At 44.4% G+C, this 11,129-nt stretch overlaps 1 protein-coding gene across 2 annotated transcripts; it reads left to right on the top strand.

Moving 5' to 3' along the window:
- Positions 1–462: 462 nt before the first annotated feature.
- ACTC1 (actin alpha cardiac muscle 1) lies at positions 463–7,600 on the top strand. Of its 2 annotated transcripts, none has more exons than XM_073348896.2 (7): positions 463–536; positions 1,412–1,560; positions 2,993–3,317; positions 4,441–4,602; positions 4,703–4,894; positions 6,705–6,886; positions 7,280–7,600. In XM_073348896.2, the coding sequence occupies exons 2-7, from the start codon at positions 1,432–1,434 to the stop codon at positions 7,421–7,423; spliced, it is 1,134 nt and encodes a 377-aa protein (XP_073204997.1). In that variant the 5' UTR covers positions 463–536; positions 1,412–1,431; the 3' UTR covers positions 7,424–7,600. The 2 variants fall into 2 exon arrangements, with proteins under 2 accessions (XP_073204997.1, XP_073204996.1); XM_073348895.2 differs by lacking the exon at positions 463–536 and adding an exon at positions 561–691.
- Positions 7,601–11,129: the final 3,529 nt, after the last annotated feature.

An 11,129-nucleotide genomic window follows, 5' to 3' on the forward strand; every position in this document is an offset into this window, starting at 1 on the left:
AAATGTATTTTGAGATTAATGATCCAACTATTATCCTCTTGAAATCTCACTCCTGGTTTGTCCCAGTTGCTTACTTCCCACACTGCAGTGACACATGCCAGACACTATGGCAGCTAGAGCTTAATTCATTGATCTTTTTACAGCTTCCAGATTATTTAAAACAGCAAGATGGGCACCCTCCTTTCATTCATCTTTTTAAAAATATTGACTTCCAGAACAAGTATGCATGATTTTTCACATGGGTTCCCTATTTGGCCATCCCATGTGCTGTTAGAATGCTACCCCCTTGCTTTCCTTACATGGCCTGTGAGCCCCTGACTGCTCTCGCCTGCTCTGACTTTTGCCTTCCCTTGCTCCATTAATGGCTTCACTGCTACTCAATGGTGTGAAGCCGACCAAATAAGGAAAAGGTGGCTGGCTTGTCCCCCAGGAGCGTCTGGCTGCCACGGCCGCTCGGGAAGTATAAATTGGTGTATCTCCCTCTGAGTCAGTGCCCAGCTTTTTCTCAGGAACTCCACGCAGTAGGTGCTGATCTGGTGAGTAGTACCGCTGACCAGCCATCAGTCACCTTCCCAGCAAAGCAGCTGCTCTGCTGAAGGCATCTTTGGGGGAAATGAGAAGATCAGACTGACAAAGAGGAGACAATTTCTGGATTTCTAGATACAACTGTGGAGGAGGCTGCTTTGCGCCTGTAGCACAAAGGCTAATTTTATTTCTTTTTGGGGGTGAGGGCTGGAGGGGGCGGGGGGACTGAAGCCTAGAAACTTTTCATTCATTCATCGTTTCATTCATTGCTTTTAAAATAATATTGGTTGCCGCCGGTTGGCTGTCTGGGGAATTATAGACGCTACAAAGAAGTTGTGTCTGAAATCCCCCTCCCGCCCCCCAGGGCAGCTCTCAAAAGTTGCTAGTCCTTCCAAAAAAGATCTTGGAAGACGTGTCTTTAAAATAATTCTAATCGTGCTCTGCTAGAAGTAAAAGTGCATCTGCAGATTTTATATAATCAGCTAATATTTTTCCTCAGCTCTTCAAGGGGGGGCAGGAGGGGGGGGAAGGGTGTTGGCACGATGTGGCAGCGTCTGCGGTTACTGCAGGCAATCGCTGAGCTGCATCAGTAGCCATAAGGAACAGGCAACAGTTGCACGGCAGGGTCTGCCACGAGCTTACCCCGTGTGTGCGTGTGTGTGTGTGTGTGTGAGATCTAGAGGGTGACTGATTGTCTAATATCTATCGCGGGGCAGTTGGGAGGGAGGGAGCAGGTCCCTTGTTGTTCCGGCAGGACCTGGACGGGCAGAAGACAGCGGAGTGTGCTGGGGGGAGCTCTGGGCTGGGCAGGATGGAGGGGTCTGCAGGCTGCTGCCTCCCCCGGCGGCTGCAGGGGCTCTGGTCACGCGGCGGGGCTCTCTTGCAGATCCCCGCCTCCCGCCCAAGATGTGTGACGACGAGGAGACCACCGCGCTCGTGTGCGACAACGGCTCCGGGCTGGTGAAGGCCGGCTTCGCCGGAGACGACGCCCCCAGGGCCGTCTTCCCTTCCATCGTCGGCCGCCCCAGGCACCAGGTAACGGGCCCAGCAGCGTGCTGCGCTCAGTGCAAATCCCCCCTGGCCCTCCGACTCGCCCCCCGCCGCTGAGCCCCACTCGCCTCTTATCCCCGCCGCTCTCTGCCGAGCCCCAGCGCCCTTCCCTCCGATGTTCTTCACCCCAGGGGGATTCCCCTTCTCTGAGCCTCCCCACCGGTCTCACTGGATTCCTTGCCAACTCCCCACTCATGTCTCTACAATCCCCACCCCCCCCATGGACTTTCTCCTCTCCCCACATTCTTCACTTCCCCCACTATCCCCCTCCTCTCCTTCACTTCATTCTTCACCCGACTTAGCTCATCTTCCTAGTTCCTCGCTCCTCCCATGGAACAGATCTCCAGCTGGTGTAAATCCATCTAGCTCCATTAATTGAATTTACATCAGCCGAGGACCTTTTCATAGACCTTCACCTCCCCACGCAGCTCATCTAACCCTTCCCACCACTCCCTTTTCTTTTCTTTTCTTTTCTTTTCTTTGATTCATGTCCTCTGTTCCTCTGGAACTCTTTACTCCTTACCCCAGACACGTTCCCCTTCCTCTTATATCCCCATAATGCTTCTTTCTTTCTCCCATTCTCTTACCTCTCCATATTGTGAGCATCAAACCAGCATATAGAAAACTTTTAATAAACTGTTCCCCAGCCCCAAGAGATACAACTTCCATGCCAAAAAATATGTAAAAGCTCAGTGATGGTGTTTGATATTATGGACTCAATGATGAAAAGATTAATACAGTTCATCTTTTTGTTTACTACACAAGATAAGCCCCTCCTTCTCTCTTTTATTTAAAATATACTATTTGGCATGATTTCCAGAATGCAACAGTTGTAACTGCTTACTAGTCTGTGAATGATTATGGCTATTGTAGTGGATGTATTTCGCTGTCATGGAGATAGCTATAAAAACTTTCTCCCATCCATCTATCCATAGCTTCATTTTTCATGATATTGTGTGGTTTGCTTTCCACCATAGCCTTAGATATGTGGGAATGAACTAGTTGACAGGTTTCAGAGTAACAGCCGTGTTAGTCTGTTTTCGCAAAAAGAAAAGGAGGACTTGTGGCACCTTAGAGACTAACCAATTTATTTGAGCATAAGCTTTGGTTAGTCTCTAAGGTGCCACAAGTACTCCTTTTCTTTTTGTGAACTAGTTGAGTTTTCTTGTTTTGTGTTTGTCACTTTAATTGATTAAATGAAGTAGGATTTTTTAACGAGAGTCAGCCATGTGTTGACTTAATTAATATTCAAAGTAATTAATGTTGCTTTCCATATTTAACCACATTTTGGCATAGTTCATGTATGTCTCCCTGCTTTATCCCAAATAATATACTTAGCTCTTTGGCATAAATAATTCTGTGCTTAATAATGGTGTTTCCCTCCTAGAAAATGTTTCTTTATACTTTCCTCCATTAGGGTGTTATGGTTGGCATGGGTCAGAAAGATTCCTATGTAGGTGATGAGGCTCAGAGCAAGAGAGGTATCCTGACGCTGAAATATCCTATTGAACATGGCATCATCACCAACTGGGATGATATGGAAAAGATCTGGCACCACACTTTCTACAATGAACTGCGCGTGGCCCCTGAGGAACACCCTACCTTGCTCACGGAGGCCCCCCTGAACCCTAAAGCTAACCGTGAAAAGATGACCCAGATAATGTTTGAAACCTTCAATGTGCCAGCCATGTATGTGGCAATCCAGGCTGTCTTGTCCCTATACGCCTCTGGTCGTACCACAGGTAAAAAGATAAGTGATTGCTATAGAAATTTTTCCTTTCAACTCCTCAACTCCAAAAGAAAACAGAAAATTGTGAGCAGTCTCTAAGGCATTCAGATTCACAGTAAAATAGATGTCTTTCAAATATGGTACTAGTAAAAAATTAAAATAGTCCACTGAATGTGCAGAAGGATTTTCCAGTGGTTAGGGTACTAGCATCGGACTTGGAAAGCTTGGTTCAATTCCTTGTTCTGCCACAGACTTCTCATGAAATCTTGGGCAAGTCACTTAGCCTCTCTGTGCCTTATTTGAGCCTCTACCCCATAGGGGTGTTCTGAGGCTGAATATATTAAAGATTGTGAAGTGATTTGAGACCTGCTGATGAAAAGGGCCATAAGAAATTGGTATTATTAATTTATCCGTATTGCTTTAAAAATGAGCCTCAGTTGCCTAATGTCTATGTCTATACTAGAGACCTTACAGTGGCACATCTGTACCAATGCAGCTATACCGCTTTAAGAGCTTTCATGTAGCCGCTCTGTGCCGATGGGGAGAGCTCTCCTGTTAACGTAATTAAACCACTCCCAATGAGCGGCGGTAGTTCTCCTGCCGACATAGCACCGTGCACACTATCACTTATGCCGGTGAAACGTATGTTGCTCGGGATGCGTTTTTTCACACCCCTGAGCGACATAAGTTTTGCCGATATAAGTGGTAGTGAAGACATGTCCTGATTCTCCTCTCACTTACAGTGATGTAAACCCGCAGTGACTACTATGAACTCACTGAAGTTACACTGGTATAATTGGTTTGAGCAGACTCATGCCAAATACTTGGACTTCAGTTTAAGACAATGATCACTGAGATCGTGCTAGTAGAGGTACTGAAAGGATCTTGCTCGGAGTAAATGGAGAGTGACTGTTTCAAGTGAATGATCACTCTGAATCTTCAGTAATAGCCATGCTAGCAAAGGCAGAATGAGCCAGATCCGTTTTAACTGTTGAATACAATATAGCGTTATGCTGATTAACATCACATTACATATATCTTCTTTTCTTACTGACTTGTGTATTGAAAGGTCATGTGATTTCTGAAAAGTTAGATGCTTCCAAGTGTATCTGATCTCAGTCATTTCTCTCTTCCAGGCATTGTTCTTGACTCTGGTGATGGTGTCACCCACAACGTACCTATCTATGAAGGTTATGCTCTGCCTCATGCCATCATGCGTCTGGATCTGGCAGGCAGGGATCTGACTGACTACCTCATGAAGATCCTCACTGAGCGTGGCTACTCCTTTGTGACAACAGGTAAGTACATCTCATCCTCATCTCTCTCAAGCCACCAGGGAACTTCTGCCTCTGGCAATCCCCCTCTTCAGACCTTGACTTACTTTCTATGTTTCTGCAGCTGAACGTGAGATTGTCCGTGACATTAAGGAGAAGTTGTGCTATGTTGCTCTGGACTTTGAGAATGAAATGGCCACTGCTGCCTCCTCTTCTTCTCTGGAGAAGAGCTATGAATTGCCTGATGGTCAGGTGATCACAATTGGTAATGAACGTTTCCGCTGCCCAGAGACTCTCTTCCAGCCATCCTTCATTGGTAAGTGCCCTCAAGGACTCCGCTTTTGACCGTGAGACCAAGTGAACTGCAAGGCTTGGAGAGCCCCCATTCCTTACCTACTTATTCAGCTAAATTTGGCATAAAAACAAGAAAAAAAATTGATTAGATTCTCCAGTGCTGCTAAGCTATGCTTGGCACAAGACTATTGAGAAGGTGGCTGCTGGCTGAGCACTTGGTTAGTTTTTTGGTGCAGATTAGAACAGCCTTTGAATTGCAATTGCACTAGCTGTCAGTGCCTCCCTGTGGCCATTTCAGCAGCTGTGACAACCCAGGACATGGGAACACTTCAGTAACACTTCCTTTTTCCCAGATAAGTGCCTGCACTGGGATGCATGAGGGGGTGGTGTAGGAGCCTCTATTGTGGCTCTGTACTACCAGAAGACCCTATTACAAAGGGGGAGCCTTCCACTGACTCAGTCTGCTTTGTTTAGGCTACTTTTATGCTGGAAGCATGACAGCCAAGCCTTTTACTTTTCAGCTATGCCAAACTGATCTTTACCAAACCTCCTCCCCTCCCCACAAAAACCCACTACTGTAATTACATTAGGGGAGATTCTTAGCTATGGTAAATCAGGATAGCTCAGTTGAAGTCAATGGAGTTCTGCTGATTTGCACTAACTGAGGATCTGGCCCACACGTAAATTGCTCCTATTGTGCTGATGTGGCATAATTATAGGACTCTGTCCTTGCAGAAATGTTATTGCTCAGATACAAATGTCTTAGTATTAGTAGAATGTCACTGTGTCATGGGAGATTTTCCATCAGGGTGAATTTTTCAGAGACAGTATTTGAAAGGTTTATGTCTTATACTTACTCAAAGACAACAGCTGCTTCCACTGAGAAGTGATGTTTCAAAAAGAGAGGTCTGCATCTATGTATATGTCTTCTAATTAAACACTGTCATGGCTAAGATTTTAAATTCTGCTGTAGAGCCAAAGAAATCTGATGGATACAACAAGTGTTTATAGCATAAACCCTGTGGGTTAAACGCAGTTGTTCAGCAGCTGGCATCTCGTTGCAGATCTAGTTTCATTGCTTTCAGGAAGCACCTGTTAAATTAATACGTTCGGAATGTAACCTATGTACATTTGCTTCTGATGTCTTTCCTCTTTACAGGCATTGCTATACCCCTTGTCCGTGTCTGGATCATCTCTTGTCTTGATAACTGAACCTTTCTGGCCTGGCCTCTCCATTTTCTCTCTTCTCCAGTCTATCCAAAATACTACTGCTAATCTCTTCTTCTGCTCTGCTCTGCTCCTGTTTTTTACCAGATGAAATTAAAGCTCTTTGTCTCACTTTCAAGGCCCTACATAATCACCACTCATTTTATATCTCTTCTGTCATTTCCTCCTATCCCCCCTCTCTACATATATTTCTGTTGATCCTCTCTTACTGCTCTATGCTGTGCACTTTTTTTATTCTGCTCCACACACACTGAGAAGATTCCCCCCACTGTCTCCAGCAAGTGACCTCTCCTTTTAAAAACTTACTTGTTTTAGGATTCTCCTTTGTGTTAGTCTCCTATAGTAATTATTATTAACCAGTACTTTTAGAATAAATAATCTCTCCACACCCTCCCTTTACCTAAATCATTGTCATGTGTTTTGTTTTGTCTCTATTATATTGTAACTCTTTCAAGACAGGGATGGTATCTTTTGCTATGTTTTATGACGTACTTTTATGGCACTGTAATAATGCTTATTAATAATAGCTATAAATGCTCACAGATCTTTTACACAAAAATTGTCCCTCCTGTATAGTTTGCTGACCTATCATCTTGCCTTTCAAGGTATGGAATCTGCTGGTATTCATGAAACTACCTACAATAGCATCATGAAGTGTGATATTGACATCCGTAAGGATCTGTATGCCAACAATGTCCTTTCAGGTGGTACAACCATGTACCCTGGTATTGCTGACCGCATGCAGAAAGAAATCACTGCATTGGCTCCTAGCACTATGAAGATCAAGGTGAGGGGTTTGGTGTCATAAGAAACAGAAATTGGGGTAAAGAAGTATCGCATTGGACTAAATAATTAGTTTGGGTAGTGGGAACAATTCAATAGTGAGACCAAGAGCTGAGGATTAATTGGGAATAACTTGATTGAAGTCAGTGGAATTATACTGATAAGAAGCAAGTGTTAGAAGAGGAGAGTCAGGCTGTAAATTGCTATTGAGAATATTGCATATATTGTGAACTGGCTGCTGGAGTTGTTACCAGTGATAAGATAGGAAAGTTCTTTCATAATTTTATGTAGTCTGTAGCAATTTGGTATATCAAATCACTACAAAACCCAGGTAGTGTTGGAAACTCAAACTCAAACTGTTGAACTGATGAGGATTTTGTTGCTTATCCTTCCCTAGATCATTGCCCCACCTGAGCGCAAGTACTCTGTCTGGATTGGTGGCTCCATCCTGGCATCTCTGTCCACCTTCCAGCAGATGTGGATCAGCAAACAGGAGTACGATGAGGCTGGTCCATCCATTGTCCATCGCAAGTGCTTCTAAGTGCCTTTTCCTCAATTTACCTCCCACTCAGGATGATGACATTATGCTTCTTGGAGTCTTCCAGCAATCCTTCCTGAACTCTCTTCAGTCATTGTACAGTTTGTTTACACACCCGTGCAATTTATTTGTGCTTCTTCTAATATTTATTGCTTTATAAATAAACAAGATCTGGGACTTGCAACCTACAAATGATTTTGTCTTTTTTTTTTTTTTCCTTTTTGCTCTAAAAATTAAGCTGTATACAAACTGGGGTTTGGAAACTAACACAACACATCAATGTCTTTGATGGGTGGGTGTCCTTTTTAAATGATGTGATTATGGGCACCCTATCAGCCACGATATATTATTAATTCAGACTTTTTTCTTTTGGAACCTGAAACAAAAGAAGCATTTTATAATAAAGCTTATAAAAAAGTAGTTTGGGGGTAAAACCAGTAAGTGGGACAAGTGGAAGCAAATCACTCACATTCATTCTTTGGGTTTAAATGTGATTTTTCAATTGCTAATTGGATTAGTTATAATCCAAGTATTTTAATACCAAAGTCCTGCATACCAAACACAGTTGGAAAAGGATAATTATGTTCATATGATCAGTGTTATTTAAAACTAATTAACGTAAATCCTCAACGCCTGAAGAGCCTCTCCCTCATCTCCCTCATCCCAAGTGTCTTCTGAAGGTTATACACATTTGTGATTAAACATTAATCCAAACTGACAACTTGACTCCTCCCTCACCTCATCAAACCCATCAAAAATTCTGAAACAAGGACAGGAAAGCTTTATTGTACAAGAACCAAACAAAAATTTGAAGTCAAAAGTAGTATAATATACAACTATTATACAGTGCTTAATTTGTAATGAAAGAGGTGCCAGGGCACAAGCAACTAAGTGCCCAGACTCAAGCAATTTTTTTTACTTTCGTAACTGACGTGGCAAGCCCAGAGGTGCCGGGGCTATGAACTGCCAAACCTAGAGGTGCCAGGGCTCAACCCTGGCAAGCCCTGGCACAAATGAAGCACTGCTGTTATACTAATGATTATTTTTTACATCACCCAGAGTGCCCTAGACACTTTTAAGTCTTATTCTCCATCTGATCCAGATATTGAGATGGCTTTTGTAGGCTTTTTTTCTATTCCTCACTGTTTCTTTTCATAACTATGCTGCTGGTTGGTTATCTTTTAAAAATTAATAAATGAAATGTGTAGTACGAAATTATTTGGGAAACTTTGGCGTCAATATTATCATTAATCAATAGCCTGTTATAGAATACATACAGAATGGGATTCACCTAGGCTTGATTTAAGCAAGCACTTAAGTACATGCCTAACTTTAGGTGAGTGCTTAAAGTTAGGCACGTGCTTAAGCTTTGTCCCGTATCAGGTCCCTGTAGAATGACTGGGCTTTAAAGGTGTTAAAGCTCATGTTTAAAATAGGTTTCATACTAACTTTATATTATTCAACTGCTATACAATATAAGAATAATAAATAATAAATTAAAAATAGATGACATGCACGGAGCAAGAGAGGCTTTTCCCCTGTTTTTCCCATTTACTATTCTGAAGTTTAATTAAAACTTTGGATACTTGGATGTAATCTGTGGATACGTGGGAAAAAAGCACTTTTTGTTATACAGAGCTGTATTTGCCCCTGTGAATATATGAAGATGTTTTTAGTAAACTTTATTTGTACTGTTTATAATTTATTGTACCTTGGAACGGTGTAAAAAGGTGGGGCTGTAAGAGTCTGCCATTGTTATACACGTAGAATGTTTTGTTAAGAATGAAGAGTAACAAGCACTTTCTCAGCTCTGATCACGAGAGTTTTTGGGGAGAAGGTTAATACTGGCTTCTAGAAATACCGGAGCATGACACTGTGCACAGAATTATCAATAATTTTTTTTAAATAAGTCTTTCCAGTACAGTAGAGATTTGTTAATCAGCACATCCCATAATTTACACCCAAAACCAACAGACAGCCTCCTCCTTCTCAACCAGGGTTTAACAGCATTGCACCATTCTGAGGCTCACATGTTGAAGAGTTTGGTACACAGCTAGAGTTTGGTAGTTCATAAAATATAGTACATAACATTTACAAGTGTACTATGAAGTATCAGTATGAATAATTGAAACCAAATGACAATTTGCCAATTAAATCACAAATTGTAATGCAGAATCCTTGCTTTTTGATTGTTTGCTTTCTTACTTGCTAATTTGCAAAATTCTGTCAGCCCCACACTGCTTCCAACTAAGGGAAGCTCAAAATATTAGGCAAATATGCAGAGAGAATCAAAGTTAAGAGACAATAGAACTGTGACTGGCACTGACATTTGGGTCAGGTGTGGCAGGCGTAAAGCTGACAGCATGTTCAAGACTGTGAGTAGCAATTCATAACAATGGGCCTTTGAGCATGCCAGAGACTGAAGGATGTCACTAGTTGCTTGATGGCATTAACAGGATTCCTCTGTAAAGACATTATTGGATGAATCATTTATGGCTAACGGTGCATTGTTATGGGCAGCAAAGAACATGCCAAAATATGGTGGATGGAAAACATCTAGGCAACAAGGGAAGGAGATTGTGCTCTTGTCTCCTCTCTCTGCCACTAGGGCAAGTGTTTCCAAATTAGGGTGACCAGACGTCCTGTTTTTAACGGAACAGTCCCCTATTTACGCCCTCCTGCAGGTGTCCTGACTTTTTTTTAGAAATGGGCAAATTGTCCTGTATTTTCTGCCTGCTCCCCATCAGCATTGGCAGGTCCTGCTGCTGTCCAGATCCCTGCTCACCAGCCACCCGCCCACCAGTGGTGAGTGAAAGCAGGGGTTCGGTGGCCGATGATGGGTGTGGGTGTGCAAGGCTCATGGTGAGGCGAAGCTGCAGGACCAGGCCGCTCCTGCTGCTGGTCCGTCTGCACAGCTCCCACTGCATGCTGGCTCTTGGCCAGCAGAGCCCTGCCCTATTTCTGGCTGGTGCTGGCTGAGCACTGCAAACTGCAGTAGCCAGTGAGTATGGGCGGGGCCTCAGGTGGCGGCCAGTTACGTGTTGCCTCTGCTGCCTACCCATCAGTCCTTTACATGCTCCTCCTGTCGCTGTCCTCTTCCTGCTTTACCCCTTTGTCCACCCCGACTCCCTGCTCCTCCATATCCTCCCTGGCCCTGGTGGGGCGCCTTTTTCTCCCAGTGCTGTGCAGAGAACCAGCCCCTGGTCGGAGCGCTCAGCTCACCAGCAGCCTGGCCGGAAGGCTCCTTCCTTCCCACACTGCCTCTGGCTGGGCTGGTGCCCCAGGAAAGCCCAAGACCCCCTGGGTCTGGCCAGGAGGAGCCATGCCCTGCATGTGCCAAAGCCCCGCGCAGCGCTACAGGGAAGCCTCTCCACCCCTCAGCTAAGCTCTGGAGTGGGAGGTAGAAGCGACTTCCAGCCTGTTCCTGCCTTGAACCTGCAGGCTCCACAGCAAACCCCGGGGCAGGAGTTTAGCACCCTCTTCGCCTGCTTCTCCCTACACCGCCCTGGGTCCTGCCCCTAGGGAGCATGGAGCTGCTCCATCTCCTAGGCACCTTCCCCTGTTAAGCCACCTGTCTGGCTGGGCTCCACAGCTGCTGAAGCCCCTGCGGTCAGGTTCCCTGGGCCCTGATGCACAATGCATCCTTAGGGCTTAACCCCTTCCTGCTTGCGCAGTAGTCAGGGGACAGGAGGCAGCTGGGTTAAGTTGG

This window comes from Lepidochelys kempii, chromosome 6 (genome assembly GCF_965140285.1).
Source record: "Lepidochelys kempii isolate rLepKem1 chromosome 6, rLepKem1.hap1, whole genome shotgun sequence".
Classification (NCBI taxonomy): Eukaryota; Metazoa; Chordata; order Testudines; family Cheloniidae; genus Lepidochelys; species Lepidochelys kempii.